Source organism: Panicum hallii, chromosome 9 (assembly GCF_002211085.1).
Source record: "Panicum hallii strain FIL2 chromosome 9, PHallii_v3.1, whole genome shotgun sequence".
In the NCBI taxonomy this organism is placed as follows: domain Eukaryota; kingdom Viridiplantae; phylum Streptophyta; class Magnoliopsida; order Poales; family Poaceae; genus Panicum; species Panicum hallii.
Genome location: NC_038050.1, coordinates 5,156,099 through 5,170,777, shown reverse-complemented (window position 1 = coordinate 5,170,777; position 14,679 = coordinate 5,156,099). Strand labels below are relative to the sequence as shown.

The following is a 14,679-nucleotide window of genomic DNA, read 5'->3' as shown; positions in this document are numbered from 1 at the left end:
CTCTTTTGTTTGACCTGTCTTTTCTATCCTCGGTTGATTTATTCTTTGTTTTTCTTTGTCTGTTGCGAGTGTTCGTTGCTCTTTTTTTGCTTGTTTTTTACCATCTGGTTACTCTAGACATACCCGCGATTTAATTTGCTCAAGCTGATCGATTTGGTCAGACATGGTTGATAAATAGCATGCATCCTCGCTCATTTTTTTTTGACTGGATCCTGGCTCAAATTTTGGCGCTGCTAAATGCGTCGCATCCAAGTATTTGTTCCCAGATTCCTCAAAAAAAAGTATTTGTTCCCCAATTAAAACGAGGCGCAGCCAGATTTGTCTCCATGCATCTTCGATTTTAACACAAGCGGAGAAAGATCCTTCATCCAAGCAGGGAGGGAGGATTAGTTTAATTGGTAAGGAGATCGAGGGGAACATCACCCCCAATCCCCATCTGATCTTGCGACGTGCCCGATCGCAATGGCCGGCGGCGCTGCTCGCGGCCGCAGGCACAGCTTCGGCGGAAGCAGCAGAACCGCCGCCGCCGCCGCCGCCAGCGGCGGCGACGTGTTCGTGAGGGCCGGGGCCGACAACGAGGTGTACGTGCGGGCGGACATGATCGACCTCAAGAACCTGGACATGCAGCTGGAGAGGACGCGGTCGCACGCGTGGATGGAGCACCAGCGGTCGCAGCGGTCGGCGTCGCCGCTGGCTGAGCCGCTGCTGCTCGAGTGGGAGATCGACCTCGCCAAGCTCGACATCCAGAACCAGATCGCGCACGGCACCTTCGGCGTCGTCTACCGCGGCACCTACGACGGCCTCGACGTCGCAGGTACGTTTTGTTCATGATGAACGCGCGCGCGCACAATGAGTGGCGTCTTCTCCTAGATTTGTTCAATGTGAAAACATGGCTGCCCTGTCAGCTATAGCCTTCCAACTGCTATCAGTGAGTGATTCTGCCGATGAGACCTCGCCGGCCGGCGCCGCGGGCATCAAAGGGTGCCGCCCCGGCGAGGTTGCGACGGTGAAGTACAACTTTCCATGATGGCGAGACCATCGCTGGTCGTGATTTTACAAAAAAGAAAAATTCTCTTAGGAACTTAGGCGGTAACAGCTATGGCTAGGTCATTTCCCTGACTTTTGTAATCACTCGTGTAGCCAGCGATTTGGTTGTGCTAGAGGTTCAATGGTGTTTGGTTCCGCTTCAAGAAAATGTCTTAAAAGTTTATTCATGGCCAAAGTTTTAAATGTTTGACAGGATATTTGTCAAAGCGCCAAGTATTTATGACTAGAGATACCTTGGCTATAATTATGGTGGAGTCATCAGTAGTAATGTTGTGTCCGTTTAGTGAAGGGGCAAGGTGGAACAAAGGAGCGTGGATTCTTTTTCTTTTTTTTTTTTAGCATGGAAGCGGGTGGGGATCAAGGAGGACTATCTGAAATTTGGCATGCCCCATGTTTTGTGCATTTTAGAGATTTGATTTGATAAAGAAAATGTAAAGTCGTTAGATGTGGCCATAGTATACGTTAAGCATAATGATAGTAGTATGTCATCAATGACTGTTAAAGATATGTTAACTAAAACCGTTGGGGGAGAAAGGATTAAAGGATCCATTTTAGAACATTGTATCTAATGGGGGAAATATATGATAATAAAGCATATAGCTAAAGACTCTTCTATGTTAAAGGCTAGGGAAAACTTCTTACTATTATATACTTGGGAGGTTGAGGTAGGCATTGTGTCATTCGGGGCAACAAGAAAGCTGGATCCGAGCCATGATTAAAAGTGCGTAGTATTCAGAACAACAGAGGCCTTTTCAAACAAAAAAAAAGAAAAAGAAGAAAAGAGGGTGTAATGAGAAAGGAAATGTAGGTTTTATTTGGGAACTTAGGAGAGCCAGAGCAGGAAGGCCAAGATGGTGGAGGATGGCTGGTGGAGAGGGGTGGGGCGTCAGCGGCAGCAAGAGCTAGTGGAGAAAACATGATGGAGGAGGACAGAGTATCAGAGTGAGTGGTGAAAATTCCAGCCAGGCGTGTCTCTGTAGACAGACTGAAAAAACGGGCTCCATTCTCCATACAGATTTCGTCCTGCATTCTCACAACTAATATACTGTATGTATCGCTAAACACATTGTTTCTGTATGTATGCAGTGAAGGTGCTGGACTGGGGCCACGACGGGCAGGAGTCGTCGGCGAAGCACCGCGAGGCCTTCGAGAAGGAGGTCGCCGTCTGGCAGAAGCTTGACCACCCCAACGTCACCAAAGTATAGCACACCGCCTCTTCAGAGGGTCGCACGCCCTTGCCCATCCTGCTGCACATCTGACGGAAATCCCTGCGTCTGAATCTTGCCTGGCTGCAGTTCGTGGGCGCGTCGATGGGCACGTCCCAGCTGAAGATACCCAAGAAGGGCGGCGCCCGCGCCGTGCCCAAGGAGTGCTGTGTCGTGGTGGTCGAGTTCCAGCACGGCGGCACCCTGAAGACGCTGCTGTACAACCACCGCGACAAGAAGCTGTCCTACAAGAAGGTTGTCCACCTCGCGCTCGACCTCGCCAGAGGGTGAGTAGTAGCAGTGTAGGTTCTGGCGTTCTGCTGCGCATACAGTTACGATCAAGCACCATCTCGCTTTGCCTGCTGATAGATGGTAGTAAACTGCTGGATGCAGGCTGAGCTACCTGCACTCGAAGCGGATCATGCACCGCGACGTGAAGGCGGAGAACATGCTGCTGGACCGGAAGCGGACGCTCAAGATCGCCGACTTCGGGGTGGCGCGCGTGGAGGCGCCGAGCTGCGAGGTGACGGGGCAGACGGGCACGCTGGGGTACATGGCGCCGGAGGTGCTGCAGGGGAAGCCCTACGACCACAAGTGCGACGTCTACAGCTTCGGCATCCTGCTCTGGGAGACCTACTGCTGCGCCATGGCCTACCCCAACTACAGTCTCGCCGACATCTCCTACCACGTCGTCAAGCTGGTGTGTTCGTTTGCTGTTGTTGCAACTCGATCCTTCCTTCCTTCTCTCTGCTCGATCGATCGGCCGCGGCGTCGCTTCTGAAGTTCTGATTTCTGATCAACGGACGATGTGCCGTCGTCGCGTGCGCAGGGCATCCGGCCGGACATCCCGCGGTGCTGCCCCCGGGCGATGTCGGACATCATGATGCGGTGCTGGGACGGGAACCCGGACAACCGGCCGGAGATGTCGGAGGTAGTGGCGCTGCTGGAGAAGATCGACACCGGCAGCGGCAAGGGCGGCATGACGCCCATCGACGACCACGTCGCGCAGGGCTGCTCCTGCTTCGGCTTCAACCGCAGCTCCTAGCTACGCTGGCTCTCATCAGCTAGCTCGCCTCAGTTAAGCTAATAATTAAGCAACAACAAGCCGACTCGTCGGCCGGCGTCGATCGCGTGCAGTGCCGTGGAATGGTGTAACCTGTAGTTCGTCGGGCATGGAACCTGTTCTTGATTGGGTTATTACTTAGTAGACATTACTTGACTAAACGCTTCAAAGTTACAAAACACGAAAAATATTACTATGCACTTGTACGATAGATGATGCTTTAACAGCTACCAGATTTAGACCATTTATTATACTTTTTTCAGAATAAGACCATTTATATATTTATTAGAATAAGATCATCTATACTTTTTTTTAGAATAAGACAATTTATACTTTTTTAAAAGCCAGGCCATTTATACTTTTTTAAAATTTTAATAAAGGGTTATGTGTCTTAAAGCTTGAGCTCCTGCTGCTTGAAGCTTGGGCTTGGCATCTCGTCAAGGCCCCATCGCCACCGCGCAAGGGCTCGGATGCGTTGGGCCGCTGGGTCTCCTCCTCTTTCTTCCACGCAGGCAGTTAAGTCAAATGCCCGGCCCACGAAAGTCCATACTCGTTCATTGAGTGGCCCATTGCCGTTGGCTCCCCTGAGTTGCTGCTGCTGCTTCCTTCCTCCTCTCGCCCGAGTCTCTGACGAACAGAACACACAGCAGTAGCCGGCTGCGCAACAAGGCAACGGGCAGGCTGGGTATTGGAGCTCTGGGGGAAGTGTTGGAGTTGGGGCTCTCGCTGTTGAAGGTAGGTAGGGCGGCCGCCCCACCTTGGCCTATTGGTGGAACCGCCACTCTACCTCAAACGACGCGTGGTTCGGTTGCGCACGCGAGGTGCTCGACGGTTTGCCTCCTGATTTTCGCGCTGAAGCATGCGCCTGTGTTTGCGGGCTCTAGGCGCACCTCTGCGAGGATTCGTGCTGCACAGCGGAAAGCGCGTGGCGTCGTGCTTTTCGACCGCGGGGTTCGACCTGCCCGACTGGTTCAAGAACCCAGAGGACGGTGGTTCTTGCGCCGGGTTGGGCGGCGACGGCGATGACGACTTTGTGCTCCCGGCCAAATCAGGAACCTTGGAGGAGCGAAGAGAGACTGCTACTGGTAGTGGAACCAAACCTCTGTCGATCCTCGCCGGCTGTCCTGCATCCCACGAAGAAGCCGAGTTTGAGGCTGACCTCGATGAGGTTAGCCGAATTCTGAGCTCCCGGTTCGCGTCTCCTGAAGCCATCGTGATTGCCATGGACTGTTGCCACGTCAGGGTGTCAGGACGCCTTGTTGACAAGATCCTGCACAGGTTCAACAGCGATTGGGTGGCTGCATTCGGCTTCTTCATGTGGGCAGGCACCCAGGATGGCTACCGCCATTGTGCCAATTCATATGACTCGATGGTGGACATAGTTGGCAAGTTCAAGCAGTTCGATTTGATGTGTGGTTTGATCAGCCAGATGCACGAGGTCGGGGGCTTGGTGTCGCTTGTGACCATGACAAAGGTGATGAGGAGGCTCTGTGGGGCCAACCGGTGGAGCGACGCTATTGATGCTTTCCACAAAATGGACCAGTTTGGGGTGGCAAAGGACACAAAGGCCATGAATGTGCTATTGGATACATTGTGCAAGGAGAGGAGCGTGAAGCGTGCCATGGGTGCCTTCCAACAGTTGATGGGGACAATACCTCCTGACGAGAGTAGCTTCAACACATTGGTCCATGGCTGGTGCAACGCGAGGATGATGAAGGAGGCTCGCAAGACAATGAAACAAATGGAGGAGCATGGTTTTAGTCCTTCAGTGGTCACTTACACAAGCCTCATAGAAGCATACTGCATGGAGAAAGATTTTCAGACAGTTGACAATATCTTGGGTGAGATGCGGCGGAGAGGATGCCCTCCAAATATTATCACATACACAATTGTGATGCACGCGCTAGGGAAGGCTGGGAGAACACAAGAAGCTCTGGACACTTTCGAGAAGGTGAAGCAGGATGCATGCACCCCAGATGCTTCATTCTACAACTCTCTGATATACATACTTGGCAGAGCTGGAAGGTTTCTAGATGCAAATTTTGTGGTTGCAGAAATGCACAGAACTGGTATATCACCCAACGTGACTACGTTCAACACCCTGATTTCTGCTGCCTGTGACCACTCTCAGGCCGAGAACGCGCTGAAGCTATTGGTTCAGATGGAGGAGAAGTCATGCAAGCCGGACATCAAGACGTACACCCCCTTGCTGAAGCTGTGCTGCAAAAGGCAGTGGGTGAGGACGCTTCTGTTCCTGATATGCCATATGTTCAGGAAGGACATCACCCCTGATTTCAGCACCTACACGTTGCTGGTGAGCTGGCTGTGCCGAAATGGGAAGCTTGTGCAGTCTTGCTTGTTCTTGGAGGAGATGGTGTCGAAAGGTTTTGCCCCGAAGCAGGAGACATTTGATCTTGTGCTGGACAAGCTGGAGAATAGGAACATGCATTCAGCAATGAGAAAGATTCAGCTTCTCAGGGTGCAGGTAGCAGGTAATAGGCGTAAGAGCAATGAGACAAGATGGTGAGGGTAGACAACATTGTGCTGCATTGTCAGACGCTTATGAAAATGGTGAATGTTGGAATATGTGAAAAAAAGGAACCTAGTAATATAACAGTGATGGACTGATGATCATGAAGGGTTTTTTAGAACAGGATCTTGATAAAATGAGTAATGACCCACCAATTTATCATGTACATTTGCATCGATGTTCAAATAGTAGTAAAATAGAATAGAACTTCAACAAAGTAGGTTCATCACGAGCCATCACTTAATTGAGAAAGACAGGAAGTAAATGTGAAATGCCCAACTCATTAAGCTCTGCATACATCAAACGGAACCAGAATCATTCACCGGAGAACAGCACAGGCACAAAAGAAATGGCGAAAGCACAGCTGCCAACGACAACATAGAGATTTTGCGTTAGGAATCACTCCTTTTCATCATGAGAAGCGACACTGCCCATCATGAGAAGCGACACTGCCCCTTTGTGTCTCATAAAATGGAAAAAGAAAGCCATAACTATCCATTTCTCTTTACCGGGTTACAACCACCATTGCAGCTACTTTATTACTCTTTTTAAACTTCAGCTACTTTTAGAACTCAGACTACCATGTACAAGTTAATACCATTCCGTATGATATGTAAGAAGTCTCACAAGTGGCTTTGCCATGCCTCCTTTTCTTACTACTTACAAATACCATTCCGTATGATATGTAAGAAGTCTCACAAGTGGCTTTGCCATGCCTCCTTTTCTTACTACTTACAAACTAGTATAGAGTGTATTCCATAGTATGGTGGATGGAGAATGTGTGACATGCCCTGCCAAATTGACTGCTTAGTCTGACCTAAATGGGTGTGGTGAAGGATTAGTCCAAGAATCTCTTGTCATCCAAAGCGGTGTTTCGCTCTTCGATTATGATTCGGTAACCAATCAGAAAGGCAGAACATGCTCTGGAGGGCTGCTCAAAATGTGGTCTGAATTTGGTGAGACCCTATTCTTGTTCAGGCCTTCTATTTTGGTCTTGCATCAACTTCTTGAAAGTACTTGTGCCTGTTCATTAAACTCAACATGGTTATCTCAGGAAAGAGCTGTTCATAAAACCAGAGGGGGACCGGTTATTATGATTCAATGTATGGGCACTATCTTGGAGGAAAATAAAAATAAAATGGAAAATTTAGCAGATGCGGCTTTTGAAGATCGTATGATAAGGTCAAGATGCATTGAAGACAGATTACATCAGAAAAAAGAAGACCATAGAATTGAACATGAATGGTGCACACATCATGTGATATAGCACTACAGCCTATGATGTGTTCTGCCTTCAAATGTAAGATGCATTCTGTTTCGTTTTGACAAGCCTTTGACCAACCATTACTATGTGAATATGTAAGATTTGGACAGAAAATTGGTATGATTACATTTATACTCAAACGTACTAACTTACGATTAATATTTTGTATCACAAAAATAACATACCAACAGAGTAATTGTAAGTCAAAGTCTTGTCCTAACAAAACAAAATATGCTTACAATCTGGACAGAGGGAGTATATGAGGGTGGAGTGAATTGGGATAAAGATGATAGACTTTATTTTGGTTAAAAGATGCCACTAGCACAGTCATCCCAGACATTATTGAAAATAATACCAGACATTTCCGGAGATTAAAGATATCATACATTTGCGACGCATCATATTTTCGAAGCAGCTTTTGTGGACCATGCAAAAACTTTTTTCGTCCTTGTGGCTGCCATCCTGACCTTACCAGATATTCTTCGATCAACCTGATAATACCAGCGATGAGAAATCCACTGAATTGATATACCGAATGGCAAAAAAGAAAAAAAGAAGAAAAAAAAGAAGAGAGAGCTCTAGAAGGATCTAAGCACTTACATGCTACAGATTGACTTTTGGGAAGCGGCAACTTCACGGTCTGGAAAGGAATTCTCCACTCTGAAGCTTAACCACACATATAACTCTAAGACCTGAGGTGATCACCACAAGAAATACCACAAATGAAATTATGGATCCACATTCAGCACTTCCATTCAGTATTAGGCTACCCTAAGATTCTTCATACTAGCTGCTATATGAATTAATTACAATTTAACTTTTGTACCTGGTATATATCAATGCTTAGACTGCTCAACATATTTATTGTTATTTTGGATATATTTATGCATAAGAATAACTCGACAAATATACCAGGTTTGCAAAAGCAGGTGGCATAAGATCAACTCAGAACGAACTTTCAAGGTAGTCTACAGATTTTGGATCAAATTTAAAATTTCGAACCCAAATTCGAATTGCACTGGTACCAACAAAAACAAGACTTTAATTTCTGGACAATGCCTATCAAGATTTTATGTTTCCTTCCTCTAACATAGGTTGAACTTCCAATATGATTTTTTTTGTGTGAATACATGTACAATAGATTGAAGATTGTTTTAGAAACAAATAGATAATGTTCAAAACTTCAAGTCCATGTTAACTGCATTTGCAGAATATAAAGTTTTTTTGAAAAGATATGCAGAATATAAAGTTGAAGAACAAAGGAATTTGCATTCAGAAGAATGTTGAAAAAACATATGGCAGTATTGACTATGGACTGACAAGCAGTATTGACTATGGAGAACAAAGGAATTTGCAGAATATGGAGAACAAGGGCTAGAATATAAAGTTTTTTTGAAAAGATATGCAGAATATAAAGTTGAAGAACAAAGGAATTTGCATTCAGAAGAATGTTGAAAAAACATATGGCAGTATTGACTATGGACTGACAAGCAACTAACAGTATCTAAGAAAAATTTAGGTGCAATAACCTTGTGAACTGATTCAAGCTCCTTCAGTTGATTGTGTGTTTTAGGAACCTGTAATGTTCCAGGTGTAAATATCTCTTTGAGTCGAACGATGCCTTTCCTTGCATAATTTTCAGCAAACTGCACATTGAAGAAATTAGAAAGACTGTGTCCTAATTCCACAAAAATATAGCAAGGAAAAATAGTAAAATAGAAATGCTTGCCTGAACTAATCCCTGGACAGATATGTCATCACGCATGTCCACTGGACTGCAATACAAAGTGTCAGAAAATAATTAGATAACATTATTTCACAAGAGTTGTGGAGCAAGTCAATTCAAAGGGTATAGCGCATGAAATGGGATAGGTTGGTATAACATCACCGTAATGCAGATCACCTGATACAGAAGAGGTATTTATCATACAACCCAAGAGGTAAATCATCAACAATAGCAGCAACCTTCTGTTAAAAATAAAAGAAAAATAATCCTTAACAAAATATTACACCATGTAACTCAAAGAGAAAACATTGACCCAAGAAAGTTCGTTATTCTTATAAAGATAATGCAAAATTATTGTTTTTCAGCACGCATTCACTGAATTCCTGCCCATATGATCAGATTTTGATTTATTATAATGTTCCTTGTAGAAGATTTGACCAAATAAAGAAAAAGGGTTTATGGAAAGACTTACCAGTATATCTTCACATTCAGCAATAAAATAGTCTGGAGATAGTTTAGCCTTCTCCAAGAAACGTTCCTGCAACACAACGAAAAGAAAACTAGCACGTTTTCTGACCAGAAAAAATATCTGTAAATAGAAAGAAAGCACAGATATACTTTTAAACTAAATATGATAACAAGCTATTCAAGAGAAATACATAGACACAAACGAACTCTACTTAAATTGTTCTGAACAAGCCAACTCAAGCTGAACAGTAGAAGTCTGAACAAGTACACAGATACCTCAAAAGAAATAAATTACAGAAAAGGAAATTAAGTTCACGCTAATGCAAAAGATTATGAGGACATAATTCAATGAACCAACCATTTGTAGAACTATGATGTAGCTATAGTGCTAGAAACTTCTGGTGGCTATTGAAAAATAGAACAGCAACTTACAGTGTCCCAGCCAAAAAGCTATCATGGTATTACTACTAAATTGTTTGTCTAGTAAAACATTTTCTGCTGACAAATAACTGGATATGAACATCCAAAGTCAATATATTTTTTATGGAGGCATTTTACCATATAACATAGCAAGAGATTGTTTGTTTAGCTTACCAGTACAGGGTGAAAAAAGTCAGTTCCATGCAATCGCGAATATAAAGCTAACAAATCGAATGTAGGGAAAAGTCCAGCACGCTGCAGAAAAGCCATGTCAGCATCTGTGGTTGTTTGTGCTATTTATTATCTATAGAACTTTTTGCTGCCTTCATAGTGCTGGAAATCAATTTACTGAGAATAATGAGAGGTTACCTCTATAATGGGGGAAGGTGACTTCAAAGATGAGTGCAGCAGTGGGAGATCTTCAGCGTCTAGACAGGTCACTTCTCCAACTGGGAACTTAGACCCATATCTCCCAGCCCTGCCTACAAAAAGGTCAAAACACGTAAAATGTGCACAAACTGCAGCTCAAAAGCCTGTGGATCAAGGGCAAACTAAAGAGTGGAAAGGAAACTGCTGGGGGTAAAGATGATAAAAAGAAAATTTAATACCAGCAATCTGTTTGATTTCAGACACAGTTAGTTCCCTGAAGTTGAAGCCGTCATACTTCATCATTGTAGAAAAAATAATTCTGGAAATGTTCAGATTAAGACCCATTCCAATAGCGTCACTAGCTACTAGCACATTAAGGTCACTGGTATCATCATTGAACATTGTTGCCTGCAAGCTTAAGCAATAGGTTAGTTCCCTCATTTTGACATAGAAATTATCATGGCATCACAAAGAATAATTCATGAACGACCAGAAAGGTTACTTTTACTGCAACCAAGACTACAACCATGAATAGAGAAATTTTGAAATCCTGGGCAAATCAATGAGCTTGTGGGCTGTGACATTATTCATGCTAACCGAGAAAAAAAAAGTGGTTGGCTGTTTTCCTTGTCCAGCATCAATGTTGAGAACTACGCCAATAACATCTTACATTTGCTGCTATGCATGTAAATATATGGTCATATGGGAGATGTGGCATCAATGAGGCAGAAGATAAAATAGTATGATAGTAAATACCCAAATATAAAACGTACCTGCTTTGTCCGAGTTTCTGGTGGCAATGAGCCATAGACCACAGAGCAAAGATGTTTTCCCTCCATTTCAATTCTTTTCTGAATGCATGAAAAAATTGCAACATGAAAAGGTAGTGAAACTTGATATTCACTTCATCTACTGGGAAAATACTTTTTAATGATCTCATATGAATTGTAATCTCTTGTCCATAGATGTAGGAAAAAAGTTAGTAGGCATTGTTGTGGTTACTGGTCCTTGATCCTTCATCCTTGTACATTGGATCTGCTCCAGGCTAAATTAGTTCATAGGGTTTTTTTTTATTGCAGATGGTTGTGGATTTGCATTATCAGTTTCACGACTTCACTTTTCTGTAGTATTCAATTGGCAAGTCTTATGAAAAAGAATAAGGTAATAGAACATATTTCAAGGGTTGCTAAATAGAAACAACTATCCTCAGATCAGATTTCGCTAAGTTACCTTTTCTTTACTGATTTTCTTTTTTCTTTTTCAAGACATTTAGATGGAGATTCTACATTTATTCTCTTATATATATGGAATACAAACAAATACTATGTAGGAGTATGATACAGAGCAATGCTGCAATGGCCAGTTCAACAATACCAACCTTGAGAGTATAAATCCCACGTCTTGAGAATGTTACTAAACAATCTCCTGCCTTGATGTTAGAGAAAGATCCAAGTGGAGACTTCAGAGGAACCAAAGGAGATAGTCTCTCATAATATCGAACCTGCTCAACAACAAATAATCTGTAAATATGGATATTTGCTAGATGACAAAATGCCGTAGATGCTTGCAGCTTGCATCAGTACTTCAGCATTATCTAATAAAAACACTATGCAGGAAATTCATTTGGGCAACAGAGAACAAATTCATTTGAGCAAAGCCCTCTCAATTCCATTTAGGACATTCTTTGCAAGTATAAAACAACAACAGCACATAGCATATCACCAACAAAAGCTGCATAAGAATGCATGTAATATTTAATCAGAACATTCAACATTTTTTTAATATTGACCATCAATATCTTTATGAATACTTAGATCAGGTATGAAAATGATATCTTCAAAAATACTCTTACAAGATTTTAAACATATATTTAAATATAAATTAGATATCAAGACTTGTCCTTTAGCGAACATGACGATGTCCATGCCGCCTATCTAGTTATCTGTGACCACAGGATGTACTAGATAAGATGGTTGCAACCTAAGTAGGGCAACGGCCTAATTGAGTAGCACTGTAGATGATGTTATCCACGAAATATGATACTCGAATATATAATATGCAAATATGAGAACTCCAGAAAATTGTTGCATATCTTAAGTCAAAGTGGAGAAAATTTGAAAATCTTAATGTTCAAGGCAGCTAATGCTTGCAAGACATGGGATAGTGATATTGTTGATTTTTTTCCTCTTATAGTCGGTAACCACATTATATCTCTTTCCCTTACACAAAAATTAACTGTGTCATAACAGAAAAAATTCTAACTTCATAATGGTACTATATTGGTGGAGCAACACTGCAGCTAATACACTTCGAATTCTCAACTACCATATATGGAAAAGAATTAAATATTATATTAGTATGCAGTAGCAGTATTATACATTCTGTTAGTTCATCTTAATTACCGTAACTAAATCACCAGTAGCTTCAAGAATTCGCTGAATAAGGGGAACAGCAGCTGGGTCACCACAAACATGAAGTTCATCTGAACAAAGCCCCAGAAGTGCACGTGTGAATGAAAATCCCCTTGATTTACAGCCAACCATCTATTCCATGGAAGAAGACAAGATTAAAAAGATGGGGGATATTCCAAAGAACTCTATGTTGACAGTGGGAAACACAGTTGATTGGATCATTTCTTTTTTAAAAAAAAAATCAATTCCATGACTCTCTAGCTTCCTATCCGCAGTATATATACACCTCCCTAACCTAGCAGTCTACAAATTCATTCACTTTAAGTACCTGGATTTCATCAATAACAGCACACTGATATTCAGTAGTCACATCAGCCATCTCGACTGTCACTGAGGTGTGCTTTGCGCCTTCAATTTCGTCCCTTTCTTGTCCAGTAATCAAGTTACAAGGGACATTAATTTTGTTTAGCCTTTGGGCTACCTCCCGTGCTAACAATCTCAGAGGTCCGCAGTACACACCTATGATATTTGATGACAATTCTGAGCAACCATGGTAAAAGTAAGTTCTTTTAGTATCACCGGGTAGATCAAAATAGTACCTGAAGAGCTTGCTTCTAGTCTCTTCAGAGCACTATAAGTTTTCCCACTGTTTGTAGGACCGACATGTAAATATACATTGCGCTTCTTTTCTCGGGCTTTTGGGTACCACATATGGGGATGCCTATTATTCACGATATCATACTAATCAATTGAAGTATATATGGGGTAATAAATGAACACCTGCAGCTTTCTCCGCTACATGTTAGCATGTAATAAATCTTAAGATTCACATTACTCTTCAGTACAATCATTGATCCACCTCCAGAAATGTATGATCATTCCTAGGGGGATATAATGACCTAAAATATAAGTGCATCCTTGTTATTTTCAACAGTTTCCATATTTCAAGCCACCATAATACATTAATTATTGGAGTAAGTATTTTCTGCTATGATGAATAACGTCTCGGGACAGCATTCCAACTGGACAGTTATTTAGAAGTCTTGAAATGGTACAAATGCATGAAACTTATGTTTAACCAAACAAGAATATTAAGAAAAAAAACTTGAATTTTACATGAATGAATTGAATTCAAATTGATTCTTACGTCATATCAGTCAAATCAAACTTTCCAGAGTTGTGGTAGCCCCTCCAAAATCTGTAGTTAGTATAATTCACCACTGAATGTGGATCAGAATTGGAGAAAGGGCAGCGAACATAAATAGCTGTACAGAGTATGGAGCTTGTTAGACAGCAGTTTAAAGCAATTCTGGTTATGTAACAACGATATAATGAACAGACCCACCAGCGGCTTTGACGCTGAAAAAAAATTGAAGTGTGAAAACAAATTTTAAAACACATGGCAGAGTTGTATGGAGTACAAAACAACAAAATAATTATGATACAACACTTGTCTCGACATACATGCAAGATGCACCAATACTGAGGCCAAAATCATGTTCCCTAACAGGGTAAATTTCTGCAAAGGTATGTTCACATCAGAAACAAATAACAATCACAACCCAACAGGAAAATTATCGCCTTTTCTGGCTGTTCATTTCTCCAATCAAACAATAAACATGAAAATTGATGCTACAAATTGACCTACAAATGGAAATTACCACTGATCAGTGGACATTAGTGCCCTGAGATGGCGCGCCTGGTTTTGGCATTTCACCGAGCACATGGCAGTATGGCACACGAACCCCAACAAAAGAACAACCAACCGACCAGCCGCCCAACAAGAAAGAAGGTACCACGAACCATTTCGGCATGAGGAGACAGCGTGGGGCGACGAGAGCACCCTCCGGCGCAGCAAGGCGGCAACCGCCATTATATGATTATATTTTATCTTCCCCTCTCTCCCACACTTTCCTCCGCGGCACAGCACGGTTCAGAACTCGACGGCGGCGAGGCGCCCGGACCAGGTTGATAGCGCAGGGCGGCAGGAGAGGAAACAACCAACCAATGCGCTCGTGGGGTGGGGCCGTGGGGGCCGTGAGGGTGGAGGAGGCGGCGGCCGAGGCTTCCGCCGGAAAGCGAGGTCGCGGCGGAGGAAGCGGAGACGAAAACCATGCGTGTCCTCCAAGCCCGGAATATTCCATTCGCTCCCCAGCCCAGTTCATTCATATATTGG

The 14,679-nt window shown here is 43.2% G+C and overlaps 3 protein-coding genes across 5 annotated transcripts; 2 read left to right on the top strand and 1 right to left on the bottom strand.

The window, feature by feature from the left end:
* The first annotated feature begins 462 nt into the window (after positions 1-462).
* On the top strand, positions 463-3,297 carry LOC112877037 (serine/threonine-protein kinase STY13-like). The gene is made up of 5 exons (XM_025941234.1): positions 463-814; positions 2,134-2,246; positions 2,343-2,539; positions 2,646-2,952; positions 3,082-3,297. Exons 1-5 carry the CDS (start codon positions 463-465, stop codon positions 3,295-3,297), a joined length of 1,185 nt encoding a protein of 394 aa, XP_025797019.1.
* A 645-nt stretch (positions 3,298-3,942) lies between these two features.
* Positions 3,943-5,988, top strand: LOC112875967 (pentatricopeptide repeat-containing protein At3g22670, mitochondrial-like). Its single transcript, XM_025939981.1, has one exon. The coding sequence runs from the start codon at positions 4,175-4,177 to the stop codon at positions 5,840-5,842; it is 1,668 nt and encodes a 555-aa protein (XP_025795766.1). The 5' UTR covers positions 3,943-4,174; the 3' UTR covers positions 5,843-5,988.
* Positions 5,989-6,106: 118 nt separating this feature from the next.
* On the bottom strand, positions 6,107-14,624 carry LOC112875966 (ATP-dependent RNA helicase SUV3, mitochondrial). 3 transcript variants are annotated; one of them, XM_025939980.1, is made up of 18 exons: positions 14,307-14,624; positions 13,968-14,022; positions 13,651-13,701; positions 13,103-13,224; positions 12,832-13,022; positions 12,495-12,635; positions 11,471-11,593; positions 10,866-10,943; positions 10,332-10,500; positions 10,093-10,205; positions 9,898-9,978; positions 9,308-9,373; positions 9,013-9,077; positions 8,839-8,884; positions 8,639-8,755; positions 7,710-7,801; positions 7,496-7,600; positions 6,107-6,868 (listed from the first exon to the last, which is right to left on the bottom strand). In XM_025939980.1, the coding sequence occupies exons 1-18, from the start codon at positions 14,374-14,376 to the stop codon at positions 6,829-6,831; spliced, it is 1,725 nt and encodes a 574-aa protein (XP_025795765.1). In that variant the 5' UTR covers positions 14,377-14,624; the 3' UTR covers positions 6,107-6,828. The 3 variants fall into 3 exon arrangements, with proteins under 3 accessions (XP_025795765.1, XP_025795764.1, XP_025795763.1); XM_025939979.1 differs by lacking the exon at positions 13,968-14,022 and having other exon boundaries at positions 13,651-13,768; XM_025939978.1 differs by lacking the exon at positions 14,307-14,624 and having other exon boundaries at positions 13,651-14,002.
* Between the last annotated feature and the right edge of the window lie 55 nt (positions 14,625-14,679).

What these genes read in the sequence shown, in the direction of transcription:
- LOC112877037 (XM_025941234.1), top strand. Translation starts at nt 463, where the DNA reads ATGGCCGGCGGCGCTGCTCGCGGCCGCAGGCACAGCTTCGGCGGAAGC. An exon ending in GCGCTCGACCTCGCCAGAGG is followed by an intron (nt 2,540 to 2,645) that starts GTGAGTAGTAGC and finishes TGCTGGATGCAG; the next exon opens with GCTGAGCTACCTGCACTCGA. An exon ending in CCTACCACGTCGTCAAGCTG is followed by an intron (nt 2,953 to 3,081) that starts GTGTGTTCGTTT and finishes TCGCGTGCGCAG; the next exon opens with GGCATCCGGCCGGACATCCC.
- LOC112875967 (XM_025939981.1), top strand. Translation starts at nt 4,175, where the DNA reads ATGCGCCTGTGTTTGCGGGCTCTAGGCGCACCTCTGCGAGGATTCGTG.
- LOC112875966 (XM_025939978.1), bottom strand. Translation starts at nt 13,904, where the DNA reads ATGTGTTTTAAAATTTGTTTTCACACTTCAATTTTTTTTCAGCGTCAA. An exon ending in CTGTCCAGGGATTAGTTCAG is followed by an intron (nt 8,756 to 8,838) that starts GCAAGCATTTCT and finishes TTCAATGTGCAG; the next exon opens with TTTGCTGAAAATTATGCAAG. An exon ending in AGCTTGAATCAGTTCACAAG is followed by an intron (nt 7,802 to 8,638) that starts GTTATTGCACCT and finishes TGATCACCTCAG; the next exon opens with GTCTTAGAGTTATATGTGTG.